The following is a 17,649-nucleotide window of genomic DNA, read 5'->3' on the forward strand; positions in this document are numbered from 1 at the left end:
GATTGAAAATAATTAACAAAATAATTAAGGAAAAATTATTAAATATATAAATAAATAAATATATATATATATGTGAATAAAAATTTCGATGTAAGAAGATAATTAATGATGAGTGTTATAAAAAGGAGATAAAATAGAGGGGGAAAAAGTGAAAAAAAGGGGGGAAGAAGTTGAAAAGTGAGGAAAAGTGAAGAAAAAAGGAGAATAAGGAGAAAATAGAAGAAAAAAGAGGAAAAAAGGAAAATAACAAGAATATAAGAGAGGAAAAAGAAAATTAACAAGAAAATAAAACAGAAAAGTAGAAAATGACAAGAACATAACAAAGAAAGAGTAAACTAAGAAAGAAAATATAAAATAACAAGGAAAAGAAGAAAATAATAAAGAGAAGAAAATAAACAAAGAAAATAAAAAATAACAAGAAAAGAACAGAAAAAAAAGCGAAATATTAAAAAAGAAATAAAATAGTAAAGAAAAAGGGAAAATATTTAAGGAGCAGAACAAAGAAAAAATAAAGAAGCAAAGTGACAAAGAAGGAAATAAAGGAGAAAATAAAGAAGTAAAAAAACGAAGAAAAAACAAAGCAGACATAAAAATAACAAGAAAGAAGGTAACAAAGAAAAAAAGAAGAATAACGAATAAAACAAGAATTAAAAATAGGAAAGAAAAATAACTAATAAAGAAGAAAAGTAATAAACAAAGAAGCAAAAGAAGAAGTGAGGAAGCAAGATAAAAAAAAGAAGTAAAAGAGGAAATAAAGAAGCAAAGAAGAAAATTAAGAGCAAAGAAAAAATAAAGACGCAGAGAAAGAAATAAGAAAAATAGAAGCAAAGTGGAAAATAAAGCAGCAAAGTAACAAAACAAAGAAGGAAGTAACAAACAAGCGAAGAAAGAAAATAGGAAGCAACAACAAATAAAAAAAGAGAAGTAACTACAAAAAAAATAAAAAAGTAGGGAAAAAAAGGATCTGCAGTGAAAAATAAAGAAATTAAGTAACAAGGAAGCAAAATAAAAGGAAGAACAATAATAAATAAGGAAGCAAAGTGGAAAAATATAGAGAAACACCTGATAGTAAATAAACAGCAATAAAAAAAGAAAAGTTAGAAATAAGGAAGCAAACTTAAAAATAAAGAAGCAAAGGCAGAAAAAGGAAAGAAACAAAAAGCAAATCAACAAAAAGAAAAGTAACACAAAGCAAAGTAACAAAAAAGAAAAGTAAGAAAAAGGAAAAAGGTGAAAATAAAGAAGCAAAGAAGCAAAGAAGCAAGAAAGCAAAGGTGGAAAAAAGAAGCAAACTAACAAAAAGCAAACGAAGAAAAAAGGAAGCAAAGTGACAAAGAAGCAGAGGAAGAAAAAACAAAACAAAGTGAAAAATAAAGAAGCAAATAAAAATAAAGAAGCAAATAAAAATAAAGAAGCAAAATAACAAAAAGGAAAAAAATAAGGAAGGAAAGGAACAAAAGAAAGAAAGCAAAATAACAAACAAAAAAGAAAATAGTAAAGCAGAGAAAAGAAATAGTAAAGCAAATTAAAAGACCCAAGTAAGCAAAAAAGAAAAAACAAATATTGAGGACCCTTGGCCAGACGAAAAACGGAAGAGAGAATGCGAAAGCCTCACAACATCCTGTGATCATGACTTGTTATATGGATGCAGCGAGCGGTGGTCAAACAACGAAGAGTGCCTCACAGAAATATTGCGAGGTGAAAAAAGTGTCGCGGACCGGTTCAACAATCGCGGGTTGTTACTTGGATGTGAATTACAATCATCATCATCATCATCAATTGAGAAAAAAGAAAATCGTCTCGTCGTCGTCGTCGTCGTCATCGCATTGCAAACAATTAGTGGCAAGCAATGTGGTAATTAAAATCATCATCATCATCAATATCATCAACATTATCACCATAATCACAATAATCACCATCATATTCATAACAACAAGTGACAATTCATCATCGTTAAATCATTTGAAATTGTCGACAATAAAAAATGTGTCGCGCGTATTAATTTCAAGTCGTGCGTATAATTTCAAGTCGACGGAACCTAACCTCCTTATCATCAACGGTAATAATAATAATAATAATAATAATAATTTATTGAATCAATTTTGTCGTCGCGGTGTGCGTTTACTTGGTGGCGGATGACTCGTACGGGACAAAATGTCGTAGTGTTAGACGTTGCACTAGTGGAGTTAGCACGAGATCAGCGCGATAATAAAGGGACAATTTATAGTTATTGTAATTGTTGTTGTTGTTGTTATTGTTGTATTGGAAACTGTGACGCGACAGTGTTTCATCATCGACGTGGTCATCGTTGGCAATTGTGGTGTGCCGGTCTTTTACACGGCGGACAACCGGAAGCATCCGGTCATCAAGTGACTCGGCTTACAAGGCCGAGACCGTGATGGCGGACCTTCCAGATATATCTTATCTCACTCCGGAGGAAAGGCGCATCATTGAGGATGTCATCATGCGGCAAAAGCAAGAGGAAGAGCGCCAAAATGAGATTATGAGGTCAGAGCAACTAATTCTTTTCTATTCTTTTCCATTCTTTTCTCTTGTTTATTTTTATTCACTTTCTTTTATTTCTCGCTCTCTCTCTCTTTCTTTTCCTCCTCTCTAAATCTGAATTAGTTAAAAATTACTAATTAATAGTAAAATCGTGCCTGAGTTTTTGCTTCAGCAATTAGCATAAAAAATAACTAATTCTTAACTACAGTAATTAATTGACTTACAAATAATTAGTAGAAGTTTATTAATTCAATTTGTAAAATAAAAATTACTGATTCAATCAGTTCTCTAAAAATATGACACTCATCGTCAAATTTACTAATTTAACAGTTAATTTTTAAGGTTATGTTTCTTTTTTTTTCTGCTACCAGTATAATCACTGATTGTATCAGTAATTTTGCAAAAATTAAATTATTAATTAGTTAAAATTAAATGTGTTGAATTATTCCGATTTAATGAAAACCTTTTTTTAAATTCAATTTTTTAAAAAAAATTTCTTTTTCATTAAATTTAAAACTGCTTAAGAATATTTCCCTCAACTACTAATTTCTTAATTAGACAATACGAATAAAAGTCGAAGAACGTCCATTAACTAATGAAATTAGTAGTAAGTTATAAAATTAGTGGTACACGTTTTCGTGAGACAAACGAATTATTAAAAAAATAGAAAAGATTTCTAAATTTTATGAAATATGTAGTACAAGTTGTTGATAGTCAGACAATTTGTAAAAAGTATAAAAAAGTCAAATTAGTTAGAAAATAAGTAGAACAGATCTTTGTCAGTCAGACATTCCTCGAAAAATAGTAAAAAGTTCAGTAAATTTCTCAAATAAGTAGCACACGTTTTTTATAGTCAGACAATTTGTAAAAATTAGTTAAATGTCCACTAAGATTAAAAATTAGTAGTACAGATTTTTGTCAGTCAGACAATCCTCAAAACATAGTCAAAACTTTAGTAAATTCTGAAATAAGTTGTACAAGACTTTGAGAGTCAGACACTTTGTCAAAATTAATTAAATAGTCACTAAGTTAGAAAATAAATACTACAGATCTTTGTTAGTCAGACATTCCACGAAAACTAGTCAAAACTTTAGTAAATTTGCAAATAAGTAGTACAACTCTCTGATAGTCAGTCAATGTGTAAAAAGTACTCAAAACAGTATTTATTAATAAAAATAAGTAGAACAGATCTTTGTCAGTCAGACATTCCTCGAAAAATAGTAAACGACTATTTAGAAATAAGTAGTAAAAGACTTTGATAGTCAGACAATTTGTCAAAATTAATTAAAATGGTCACCAAGTTAAAAAATAAGTAGTTCAGATTTTTGTCAGTCAGACAATCCTCGAAAAATAGTCAAAACTTTAGTAAATTCGCAAATAAGTAGTTCAAGTCTTTGATGTGTGATAAGTATAGTACAAGACTTTAATATTGAGAGAATTCATAAAAAAAGTAAAATATTCAGTTCGTTACTATTTAAGTTGTAAAACTAATTACAAGTCAAAACAAATGATAAAAACGTGTAAAAAAATTAATTCTTCAGGGAATCAGTAGTACAGGTTTTTATCAGCCAGACAATTCATGAAAACTAGTAAACAGGTACAAAAGTATAAGTCTTCGTTAGGCAGACAATTTTAAAAAAATTTGTCAAAGTCCAGTAAGCTATAAAATAAAATTAAGTAGTAGAGTTTTTTGGCAATCAAACAATTCATGAAAGGTAGTAAAAAGTTCACTAAACTATGAAATAAGTAGTACAAGACGTTGTTAGTCAGACAATTTGCAATGAGTTGTAAAAAAGCCAGTAATTAGAAAAATAAGTAGTAAAGGTCTTTATCAGTCAGACAATTGATGAGGATTACTAAAAAGTCTAGTGTAAAATAAATAGATCAGGATCATAATCAGTAAGTTATGAAATAAGTAGTACAAATATTTATAAGCCACACAATTCGTGAAAAAGACTTATGAATTTTTCCTTGACAATTATCAGTATCATTTTTCACTCAAATAATTAATTAACTTGTTTTATTAACTTTGAATAATTGTCTGTAACTGAAATAAATCCGTTTTCAACATTTAATTACTGTCAGTGTAATTAATAGTTATTTTTCTAAATATAAAGCTGATTTGCTATATGAAAAGTTGTCAAGGTAGACTTCATGTGCGCAAATAACTTTTCGAAAGAGTGAAATTTGAATAGCAGTTAGTAAAATTGTATTTTATTTCATTTTATGTTATTTCAAATGTAGCAAAATTTTTCATTTAATGCGTTTCGAGATGTAAATATTTGACAATTGATTGAACGTGTTTCACATGATGCATTAATTGGGTAATTGTTTGAAGTGTCTGATTCAACAGATCTAGACCATTATTTACTGTCGGTAATTTTCATTTAGTGAATTCATTTAATAATCTCTTGTATTGTCAAAATAAAAGAATCGTCTTTATCAATCGTCTTTTTTCCTATAAATATATACGTTTATAAATGTTTACATATACTCACTAATCAATATTTATGTAATCACTAATAAATATTTATGTAATCTCCAATAAGTATTTATGTAATAATTAATAAATATTTATATAATTGTTTAATAATATTAATATAATTATTAAAAAATATTAATACAATTTTTAAAAATAATTAAGGTAAAAAAAATTTACATGTAAATATTAATAAATATTATGTATTTTAAAAAATTAAAACAACAAAAATGAATTTGCTTTATAAATTAAAAGGAAAAATTGTAATCTCGAAATTGTAAAAATAGAGACGTAACCATGTTAATAAGAATTTGTCCCACCTTTCGCGACTGTTTCTACTTATTTTAATGCCTTACGCGTTACGATTCTTCTCATGGCTGACCATAAACGCATTTTACTACTGGAAATTCCCATATGGGATAAATAACACACACACATACAAATATTTTACTTCATAAATTTCGAATTTAAAAAAAAATATTTCCCTAGTGACTTTAAATAACAGATTTTTCATTTTATTAATAATTTATTATTTTGTAAATTTAATTATTACCTTAATTCACCGTGACTGAATAAATTATTAACTTTAAAAATGTATTTTCTTTAAAATCATTTATTTATATCATACCCAATAAAATAATTGACATTTTTCCTGTAATTCATGTTAAAAGAATTATTATCGCATTTATATATGAACAAAAAAAAATTCATTTACTTAATTCTTTGGAAAATATTAAACTATTAAGTTGATTGAAAGATGGTGGCTACGTGTTCTCGTACCTATTTTCTCATCTCCACTTGTAAATCGAGCCTTGGCCGATTTATCTCTCCTTGGTTTATTTACGGTTAAATGCAAATCGGAAGGTATTGAATTTAAATTTAAAAAATCAATGTGATATCAGAATTTAAAAAACGTTTTTTTTTTTTAAATAACATATAGCAGTAATCTATAATTAAAAATTCAGTGGACAATTTTCTTTTCTATACTTTACAATTATTTCACTTTTCTAATATTAATTATATTATTAATTATGTAATTATTTGAATTTTTAATTTAAATTACTATATAAAATACTAAAAAAAGCACGAAATAAAATAAACGACTTTCTCGACTTTTTTGTATTTTTAATTTAATTATTTTTAGTCGGGTAAATTAATTATTCATAGGAATATATTCCCAAAGTTTCAATAAAAAATTCCAGAAATGTAATTGAATATTTCGTGCTATTAGGGCCAATAAGTCAGGCAAAACAAAAATTATTTTTAAAAAAGTCCAGTAAATTATTAAATAAGCAGTACAAGTATTTATCGGTCAGCCAATTCGTAAAAATTAGCAAAAAGCGTATAATTCATAAAAAATAAGTAGTTCAAGTCTTTAGCAGTCAGACAATTCGTAAAAATTTGGTAAAAACACATCAATTCATAAAAATAAATAGAACAGATATTTGTCAATCAGAGATTCCACGAAGAATAGTCAAAAGTTCAGTAAGTTCTGAAATAATTGAACCGCCGGATCGTAGAAGGGCATATAGCCCATTTGAATTACATTGGCTATATGCCCTTCTACGATCCGGCGGTTCAATTAGTACACGACGTTGATAGTCAGACAATTTGTAAAAATTAGTTAATTGACCATTAAGTTTAAAAATAAGTAAAACAGATCTTTGTCAGTCAGACATTCCACAAAAACCGTAAAAAACTCAGTAATTTCTAAAATAAGTAGTACAAGTCTTCGATAGTCAGACAATTTGTCAAAATTAATTAAATGGTCAGTAACTTAAAAAATAAGTAGTACAGATTATTGTCAGTCAGGCAATCCTTGAAAAATAGTCGAAAGTTCAGTAAATGCTCAAATAAGTAGTACAAGTCTTTAATAGTCAGGCAAAATGTAGAAAGTACTGAAAAGAGTATTAATTAATAAAAATAAGTAGTACAAGTAGCAATTAGTCAGACAGTTTGTAAAAATTTGTAAAAAGCGTATTAATTCATTAATGTAAGTAATACGAGTCTTTATCAGTCAGACAATTCGAAAAATTAGTAAAAAGCGTATTTATTCATAAAAATAAGTAGAACAGATATTTGTCAGTCAGACATTCCACGAAAAATAGTGAAAACTTTAGTAAATTCGCAAATAAGTAGTACAAGTCTTTGATAGTCAGGCAAAATGTAGAAAGTATTGTCAGTCAATTTGTAAAAAAATATTGTGAAACAAAATATTGTTGAAAGTATTGTCAGTCAATTTGTAAAAAATTTTGAAATGTTTAGTAAGCAATAGAAAAAGTAGTTTTAGTCTTTATCAGTCAGACAATTCAAAAAATTAGTAAAATGCGCATTAACTCATAAAAATAAGTTACACAAGTCTTTATCAGTCAGACAATTCGAAAAATGTTGTCGACGATTGTAAATAAACATATTATATTCATATTATTTTAGAGAACTAATTTTTACCGTCTTTTAAAAATTCCAATCTTATATACACGGCTTGTCTATTTTAGCATTCTACACGTATATATTTATAAACATATATTGACAGATGAAAATTAATTCTGATTTATAGTTCATATAATACCAGTACGATGACTCTTGCACAGTATGGCCAATAATAATTTTTCAAGTATAAAAATGAGAAATGTTCTTTTCCTCAAAGTGGTTGGTTTTATAGAAAATATTAATATTCAGAGTGTAAGACTCGAATAGATGTTGAATTTAGGACGTACATGTGTAAGGTGTGGTGATTTTCTTCTCCTTGAAGCATGCTTTCCACGTCGATGAGAAAATGGAACGGCGTGATAGAGGTGCTCAATCACCTAGTATGATGAAAAAAAAAGAAAACGAAGTAGAAAAAGAAGAAGAAGAAGAAGAAGAAGAAGAAGTGGAAGCAAAAAAAAACTTTAAGAGAAGCTTTGCCGTTCATACAGATGCGGAATGATGTGATACGGATTACTTTTCGTGCGAGTGCATATATATAAGGATGGCCCACAAAAATTCTCAAATATATATATATCTTTGATAGGTGTGAAAAAAATTTATCAGAAATCCCTGAAAATTTGTTCTAAATGGGAAAGAAAATTTTGTTCATTTTATATTTTTTAAAACTTTTCTTTAAATTTATAAAATATACATTTTTTTTAGAAAAATCATGAATAAAATTTGTTACGTGTGTTACTTTAACACCAAATTTGGTATTAATACTTGTATAGTGTTATACTTTCTATTTTCCATGATAAATTTTTCTCTAAAAAATATTATTTAAAGAATTGAATTTAATTAATTTAATTTTGAATTTAATTTATTATAATTCGTTATAGTTTCTACCAGCATTAGGTCATTGTTTTAAAAATAAAGCTTTAGTGGATTTTTTATTTTTTTTAATTAATTAATTTAATTTGATTTAAACTGTTACAATAAATTAACAAAATTTTAGTAAAAAGTCCAGGAAATTATAAAACATCAAGTACAGTTCTTTGTCAGTAAAATAATTCATAGAAAGTAGTCAAGTTAATAAGTTAATAATAAGTCAGAAAATTAGTTAAAAATTGTAAAAATTTTGTATTCATGTTGATTAGTCAAAATGCCCTCAATTTATAAAATAAGTAGTAAAAGAATTTTTCAGTCAGACAATGAGACATGAAAAGTAGTAAAAGTTCAATAATTTACTAAACAAGTAGAACAAGACTTTGCTAGTCAGACAATTTAAAATAATTAGTAAAAAGTCCAATAAATTATAAATTAGGAAAAATCGAATAAGTTTTGAAAACAAGTAGTTTAAGACAAGACTATTATTGAAATTTAGTTAAAAATTGAGTAGATTATGAAATAAGTAGTACAAGTCTTTGTTAGTCAGACAACTTGTTAAAAGTAGTAAAAGTTAATTAATTTTTAAAATAAGTAGTACGAGCTTTGCTGAGTCAGACAATAAAAAAGTAGTAAACATTTCAGTAAATTGAGAAATAAGTAGTACATTTTTTATCAGTCAGACAATTCATGGAAAGTAGTAAAAAAGTGCATTAATAGGTAAAATAAGTAGTATAATTTTTTTCAGTCAAACAATTCACGAAAATTATAGTAAAAAGTCCAGTAAATTATAAAATAAGTAGTAGTTTATTAATTTTAATCTATTATATTACCATTTACATTAAATACTGTAACAAAATAAGAAGTAGAAGCTTACAAATAGAAAAAAAGATCGAAAATGAAAAAAAAAATGTAGAATAAAGCCCCTCTACTGTTTTCGAAATAACGTGCACGAAAATCGTGTATTTATGGGTTTTATGAGAGCGACATGGTCACTCACATAGTATTTCAAGTGAAATATACTGCCTCTATAATGCAAGCTACGTTTATGGGATCGATGAGAGGTCGTTTAAAAAAATGTCGCCATATATATATGAGTCTCTATCTCAACGAGAGATTCATGATAGAAGATGCTGGATCTAAATCCTTTCCAATAGAGCCTTCGCACTGAAAAGCCCTTTGTACCTTTTCTCTTATCTTCCTCTGAACGATTTTTCCTCTTTACCAAGAAAAATCTACTTTGTTGAGTCAAACCTACTTTTTTCTTATTCTTCTCTTTTTCTTTTTCCTCTTCTTCTAGTTCTCTTTCTCCTCCTCGTCTTTTTCTATTTAATCAACTGATTTATACGGGACTAAATGAAATTTTATTTCTTTTATTGTCATATATATATATATATATATATATATATATATATATATATATATATATATATATATATAGAGAGAGAGAGAGAGAGAGAGAGAGAGAGAGAGAGAGAGAGAGAGAGGAGAGAGAGAGAGAGAGAGAGAGAGAGAGAGAGAGAGAGAGAGAGAGGAGAGAGAGAGAGAGAGAGAGAGAGAGAGAGAGAGAGAGAGAGAGAGAGAGAGAGAGAGAGAGAGAGAGAGAGAGAGAGAGAGAGAGAGAGAGAGAGAGAGAGAGAGAGAGAGAGAGAGAGAGAGAGAGAGAGAGAGAGAGAGAGAGAGAGAGAGAGAGAGAGAGAGAGAGAGAGAGAGAGAGAGAGAGAGAGAGAGAGAGAGAGAGAGAGAGAGAGAGGGAGAGAGAGAGAGAGAGAGAGAGAGAGAGAGAGAGAGAGAGAGAGAGAGAGAGAGAGAGAGAGTTTTAAGTTTCTCTTTACGATTATAAAATTGCACTTAAAATTCCATGATAAATTGAAATTAAACGTCTTATCATTTGCTGGATCGGTATTAAGAGTTAATAATAGAAAGAATGAATTTCTTGGTTTTAATTTTTATTGTTCTATTTTATAGGAAGGGTAAAAATGGATTATAATGAGTAGTCAATCTTTTCTTAGTCAGACAATACGAATAAAAGTCGAAGAAGGTCCATTAACTAATGAAATTTGTAGTAAGTTATAAAAATTAGTGGTACACGTCTTCGTGAGAGCAACAAATTATTAAAAAAATAGAAAAAACTTTCAAAATTTTATAAAAAAAGTAGTACAAGTCGTTGATAGTCAGACAATTAGTAAAAAGTAGAAAAAAAGGTCACGAAGTTCAAAAATAAGTAGTACAGATCTTTGTCAGTCAGACATTCCACGAAAAATAGTAAAAAGTTCAGTAAATTCTAAAATAAGTAGTACAAGTGTTTATCGGTCAGCCAATTCATAAAAATTAGCAAAAAGCGTACAATTTATAAAAAATAAGTAGTTCAAATCTTCATCAGTCAGACAATTCGTAAAAATGAAGTAAAAAGACATTAATTTATAAAAATAAGTAGAACAGATATTTGTCAATCAGAGATTCCACGAAGAATAGTCAAAAGTTCAGTAAGTTCTGAAATAAGTAGTACAAGACGTTGATAGTCAGACAATTTGTAAAAATTAGTTAATTGGCCACTAAGTTAGAATATAAGTAGAACAGATCTTTGTCAGTCAGACATTTCTCGAAAAATAGTAAAAAGTTCAGTAAATTTCTCAAATAAGTAGTATAAGTCTTCGATAGTCAGACAATTTGAAAAAAGTAGAAAAAACACAACTTAGTTTAAAAAAAGTAGAACAGAACTTTGTCAGTCAGACATTCCACGAAAAATAGTAAAATGTATAGTAAATGCTCAAGTAAGTAGTACAAGTATTTTATAGTCAGACAATTTGTAAAAAGTAGAAAAAAGACAATTTAATTTAAAAAAAGTAGAACAGATCTTTGTGAATAAATAAGTAGTACAAGTCTTTTATAGTCAGACAATTTGTTAAAAGCACTAAAAAGTATAGTTAATAATAAAAATAAGTGGTACAATTTACAAATATTAGACAATTTGTTAAAAATTTTAAAAAGTTTAGTAATCAATGGAAAAAGTAGTATGAGTCTTTATAAGTCAGACAATTTGTGAGAAAGTAGAAAAAAGTCCAGTAAATTGTGAACTAAGTAGTACAGGACTTTTTCTGTCAGCCAATTAAACATAAAAGTAGTAAAATGTCTAGTAATTTCTTAAATAAGTAGTACAAGGCATTTTTAGTTAGAAAAAAATGAAAAAAATTGTAAAAATTACCCATAATTTAGAAATAAGTAGTACAAAACTTTCTCAGTCAGACGAGCCTCTTGAATGTTTTAATCATTTTCTTTTCAGTAGTATAAATTTATTTTAGTCAACCATTCACAGCTTCTGAAATTTTTATTATTTGACTATTAATATAATAGAAGCAAGTCAGTGATAAAAATATTTTTTCAATTTTAATATCAGTAGAAAAAGTTATTTTCACTCCAATCAATAAAGCAATTGGTGCAAGTAGTAAAAATTAGTTTATGTAGTGATAACTGATAAGTGTTTAATAATTTCGTTATTAGTGGTGAAAGTAAGTTTCAAACAAATATGAGAAAAAATATTTTAATTATTAAAAGTAAAACGGAAGAATAAAATTTTAATTGAACGAAGTGGTTTAAAATATAAAAGATTTAGTGAGAGAGTTAAATTATAAAAGTACTGAAAAATTAATTAATTAAATTTACTATTTAAATTTATAAAAGTAATTTTTAATCATACTAATCTACTTAAAATTGTAATTTAATTTTTAGTAGTAAATGTTAATTAATGTTAATTTAATGTTAATGTTAATTTTAGTCAGACATAAAAAAAAATCTTTTAATGTTAGCTTCATAATTTAAATTCAATTAAATTTATTTAATTTGAATGTAATTAAGTTTATTAAATTAGTTATTAAATAAATTTTTACTTATACTATTCTACTTCAAACTGGAATTTAATTTTCAGTAGTAAAAATTAATTTTAGTCAGCCGTAAAATATTTGAATTTCAGTAGTAAAAGTTAATTTTAGCCAGACATCAGGGAAAATCTTATAATGTTAGTTTCATAATTTAAATTCAATTAAATTTATTTAATTAGAGTTATAAAAGTAATTTTTACTTATACTACCCTACTTTAAATTTTAATTTAATTTTCAGTAGTAAAATTTAATTTTAGTCAGCCGTAAAAAATTATTTAATTTCAGTTTCTGAAATTTTAATTCCGAGAGTTTTAGTGATACTTTAGTAGTAGTTTTTTTTATGTTTTGTAGTAAAAGTTATTTTAATTAAAAATGCGGCTTGACTTAAGTCAAGCCGCATAAAAAGTCTTTTAAATTAATTGTTAAAACAGCGTTAATTAATAATAAAAAAAAATTTCAATATAACACTGGCAAAAGTTAGATTCAGTAAAGCAAAACTTTAAGTATAGTAATTTTGCCAAGAAATAGTAAAAGTTTATATTTTCTTCAGACATTTTCGTCGCAATAATTAACGTAAGGCAAATAACAAATTTAATTTTTCCTACAAGTACTAAAAGCAAGTTAGTGCCAGACAAAACTACTAAAGTTACATGTAATTTCACTTCCAGTACTAAAAGTAAGTTTAAATCGACACATAACTTCTGAAACATTTACAATTTTACACTCAGTAGTAAAATTAGATTTTAGTCAGACATAATAATTGTACAAAATCTCCTAATTTATATATCAGTAGTAAAAGTAAATTTTGGTCAGCCATTATGGTTTAAATATAATGTCAATTATACACTACACACTCTCTATTATAACGGATATTACCAATCCAATTCTCTATGAGCCGGTATTATTTCCTCCCTTTGACAAATTACATAAAAAAAAGAAGTTGTTATTTCAATCTCGAGACGCGTATAATAATAAAAAAAAGATGAACAGTTGAATTGAATTTCAGTGACGAGAAATATATTATAGAACAAATATGCATTCATTCATGCTTGCAGGAGTAAATCTGTGACAGCAACGTAAACATTCCATTCCAGTTGGATTACCCCCAATAAATGGAGTTCTCTCGGTATCAAAGCTTCACCGTTCCCATTTTCCCTAACCACCTGCTATTCCATCCATGCTAATTGATTGCCAAGCTCTCCTCCTCCCTGCCACAAACAGTCAAATTTCATTGAGATTCTGACAGTTCTCCAAAACTTCGTGGTCAACACTAACATAAACTTCAAAATTCGAATCAGTCAAATTCCACTGATTCAAAATCAATGGAATATTACACTGTACTGTTTCGGTGTAATTAATGTCAATGATAATGAAAAAATTTACCACACGCACTGGCGGAATAGTAAAAATTACTATGTACATATCTTAAAAGTAATATTTAACTTCACACAAACATATTTTGTGCAACGATTGTCAGAGGGGGAAAACACTAATTTTTAATGTAATTTTACTGACACTTGTCTGACTCATAAAGCCTTGTACTACTTATGTGAGAATTTACTAAACATTTTACTATTTTTCGTGGATTGTCTGACTGTCGAAGATATGTACTACTCATTTTTAAACTTACTGAACTTTTTACTAGTTTTATCACTAAACTTTTTAAAACATTTCCAAATTTTCTGACCAATTGTAACTTGCACTACTTATTTTTATTAATTAATACACTTTTAAGTAATTTTTACAAATTGCCTGACTATCAAAGACTTGTACTATTTATTTGAGAATCTACTGAACTTTTGACTATTTTTCGTGGAATGTCTGACTGACAAATATCTGTTCTACTTATTTTTATGAATTAATGTGTTTTACTTCATTTTTACGAATTGTCTGACTGATAAAGATTTGAACTACTTATTTTTTATAAATTGTACGCTTTTTGCTAATTTTTATGAATTGGCTGACCGATAAACACTTGTACTACTTATTTGCAAATTTACTAAACTTTTGACAACTTTTCGTGGAATGTCTGACTGGCAAAGATCTGTTCTACTTATTTTTATGTATTAATGTGCTTTCAAAGTTTCAACTAATTTTTACGAATTGTCTGACTGATGAAGACTTGAACTACTTATTTCTTCATGAATTATTTATTTTTTGCTAATTTTCATGAATTGTCTGGCCGATAAATACTTGTACTACTTATTTAAAAATTTACTAAACTTTTGATTACTTTTCGTGGATCGTCTGACTGACAAAGATATGTACTACTTATTTTTAAACTTACTGTACTACTTATTAAAAAAAATACTAGACATTTTTGTTAGTTTTAAGTTTCATTGTCTGACAAAAAAAATCTTGTACTACTTATTTAATAATTTTCCTGAATTTTTTATACTTTTTTACGAATTTTCTGACTTATCAAGACTTATATTACTTATAACATAGATGACTAGACTTTCTAAAACTTTTTATAAATTTTCTGACTAATTGGAACTTGTACTACTTATTTTTATTAATTAATACACTTTTTTCTAATTTTTACAAATTGTCTGACTATAAAAGACTTGCACTACTTATTTGAAAATTTACTAAACTTTTGACTATTTTTCGTTAATCGTCTGGCTGACACAGTTCTGTACTACTTATTTTTAAAGTTAGTGTACTTTTGACTAATGTTTGCAAATTGTCTGACTAACAATGTCTTGCCCTACTTATTTCATAACTTACTGAACTTTTTACTACTGTTTGTAATGTACTTCTTACTAGCTTTGAATTATCTTCCTGATTAAGAGTTTTACTATTCATTTTTTCAAATTTATTAAATATTAAAAAAAAAAAACTTTTACGATTTGACCGACTGAAAAAGTCATGTACTACTTATTTTATAGTATACTGGACTTTTTAGTATAATTTTGATGAATCGGCTCACTGGGGAAGATTTGTACTACTTCTTATACAACTTCTTGGACTTTTTACTACTTATTACAAAATGTCTGACTAACAAAGATATATACAGTTACTTATTTCAGAACCTACTCAACTCTTAACTACATTTCACGAATTGTCGGGTTCATAAAAACCTGTACTACTCATTTTATAATTCACTGAAATTTTACAAACACAACTTACTTCATAACGTACCTACTGGTTTTTTTTACTGCTTTTGATGGATTTCCTATTTGAGAAAGACTTAACCTACTTATTTTAAAACCTATTATTAAACTTGTTACTAATTTTTTAAAATTGTCTGACTATCAAAGAGTTATACTACTTATTGAATAAGTTATTCGACTTTGTACTACTTTTTATGTCTGACTGAAACATGGTGTTACTACGTATTTGAGAATTTACAAAACTTTTTACTATTTCTCGTGGAATGGTTGACTGACAAAGATCTTTTCTACTTATTTTTGAACTTAGTGACTTTTTTTTTACTTTTTACAAATTGTCTGACTATCAACGACTTGTACTACTTATTTGAGAACTGACTTAACTTTTTACAATTTTTCACTCATGAATACCTATACTACTTATTCATTAACTTACTGAACTTTTTACAGTTTTTTATGAATTGTCTGACTGATTAAGTCTTGTACTACTTATTACACAAATTACTGGATTATCGGTTATTTTTTAGGGTTCCGTACACCTACGGTGTAACGGCGGAACCCTATTGGTGAGACTCTGTTGTCCGTAGCCAAATCGTGACCCCCCCCCCTAGCGGCTAAACTATTTGACCTAAAGAGCTCAAATTTGGTCCAGATATGTATTTTCACTCGTAGATTACAGGAAAAATATAGCGAATGTGATTGGACGTGATGGTCATAGCGTTGTCAAGGAAATAACAAGATTTTTGGCCAAAAATGCATCAAAAGTGACCATTCCCCCCCCCCCCCCCCTTAACTTCTAAACTATTCGACATGGAGAGCTGAAATTTTGCATGCTGGTGTATTTTTACTCGAATATTACAGGAAAAATATAGAGAACTTGATATGTAATGATGGCCATAGCGTTGTCAAGGAAAAACTAAAAAAATTTTAAAAAAAAATTTTTTTTCTCTAACTTTTACATTATTTGACCTAATGAGCTGAAAATTGGTATCCTAGGGTATTATTACAGTCTGACGACAACAAATTTATTTAAGAAACTTTTTGAAAAAAAAATCAAAAAAATTTTTTTTTAAATTTTTTTTTCAAAAAAAAAAATTTTTTTAAATTTTTTTTTAGTTTAAACACGTGGCATTAAATATTTTAAGGAAGAGAGTGAAATTTTAAGAGAATAAATGAGAGATTGTTTTCTGACTTTAATTTCTTAACTAAAAAAAAAAAAATTGGACAAGTGCGAGTTGTACTCGCACTGCAATGGCGGGTTCCGTACACAAATATTAAAACAATACTTGCAACATTTATCGGTAATTGATAGAATTAAAATAAACAATTAAAAAAATATATTAAAATCATTTGATAAAAAAAATAACTAAAAAAAATTAAAGTATTGTATATCTAATATTGTAAACAATAATAAGCAGAGGAACTATAATTTTGAAAATTTTGTTCCTCTGCTTATTATTGTTTACAATATTAGATATATACAATACTTTAATTTTTTTAGTTATTTTTTTTATCAAATGATTTTAATATATTTTTTTAATTGTTTATTTTAATTTTATCAATTACCGATAAATGTTGCAATTGTTTTAATATTTGTGTACGGAACCCGCCATTGCAGTGCGAGTACAACTCGCACTTGTCTAATTTTTTTTTTTTATTAATTGTCTGACGGAAAGAGACTTAAAAAGTAAATAAAATTTTTTTTTATTTAAGTCTGATTTTACTGATTATTTACTTAAAAATTACTGTTTGCAGTTAAATTTCAAAATAGCTGTTATTTTTTGTCAATTTTCATTAACTACACATTCGAATATAATATTTAAATCATAAAATAATTGAATTCTAATATTTAACTGAAATTTGGTTATTTTTAAAGTAATTTTCATTTCAAAATGAAAACTTTTTATAAATTTTAAAATTGAAATAAAAGAAAAAGATTTCCATTAAATAAGCGTCAATTGAATATCACTGATCATAAATAAATTTCACTAATTCGAATTTAGAGTAAATTTATAGTTCCTATAGATATTGATTCAGATAATTACTTATAAATATATTTAATGAAAGCATACCTTAACCAACTAATTAATATTTTTTCCATCACTAATTTTAATTCTCGAAAACATAAAAAATTTCACGTTCCATATCATAAATCTTCCATAAAAAAAAAATTTACACTGTCAAATTTTTAAACACCAAAAAAAAAAAATCAAAAATTATTAAGTCAATTTTAATTGATCGTTTAAAATAGAAAATTTAATGGTTCAATTTGAACGGAAAACAATTCTGTTTGGATCATAAATTCCATCTGACAAGTACAAGTTTATACAGTTAATAAAATGTGTCACCAATTGAGAATATGTCCATAAAATCGAATATC

The 17,649-nt window shown here is 26.9% G+C and overlaps 1 protein-coding gene across 9 annotated transcripts in view; it reads left to right on the top strand.

Moving 5' to 3' along the window:
• Positions 1-2,377: 2,377 nt before the first annotated feature.
• The window catches only part of LOC122507702 (regulating synaptic membrane exocytosis protein 2), a 166,734-nt gene continuing 151,462 nt past the window's right edge, over positions 2,378-17,649 (top strand). For all 9 annotated transcript variants that reach the window (XR_006302138.1, XR_006302134.1, XR_006302135.1 and 6 more), the window contains exon 1: positions 2,378-2,508. Coding sequence is in view for 1 of the 9 variants with exons in the window: in XM_043620559.1 (XP_043476494.1) it covers positions 2,399-2,508 (110 nt within the window). In the remaining 8 variants the exon portion in view is untranslated. The remainder of the gene's footprint in view (positions 2,509-17,649) is intronic.

The sequence above is a fragment of the Leptopilina heterotoma genome, unplaced genomic scaffold (genome assembly GCF_015476425.1).
Source record: "Leptopilina heterotoma isolate Lh14 unplaced genomic scaffold, ASM1547642v1 Lhet_51, whole genome shotgun sequence".
NCBI classification, from domain to species: domain Eukaryota; kingdom Metazoa; phylum Arthropoda; class Insecta; order Hymenoptera; family Figitidae; genus Leptopilina; species Leptopilina heterotoma.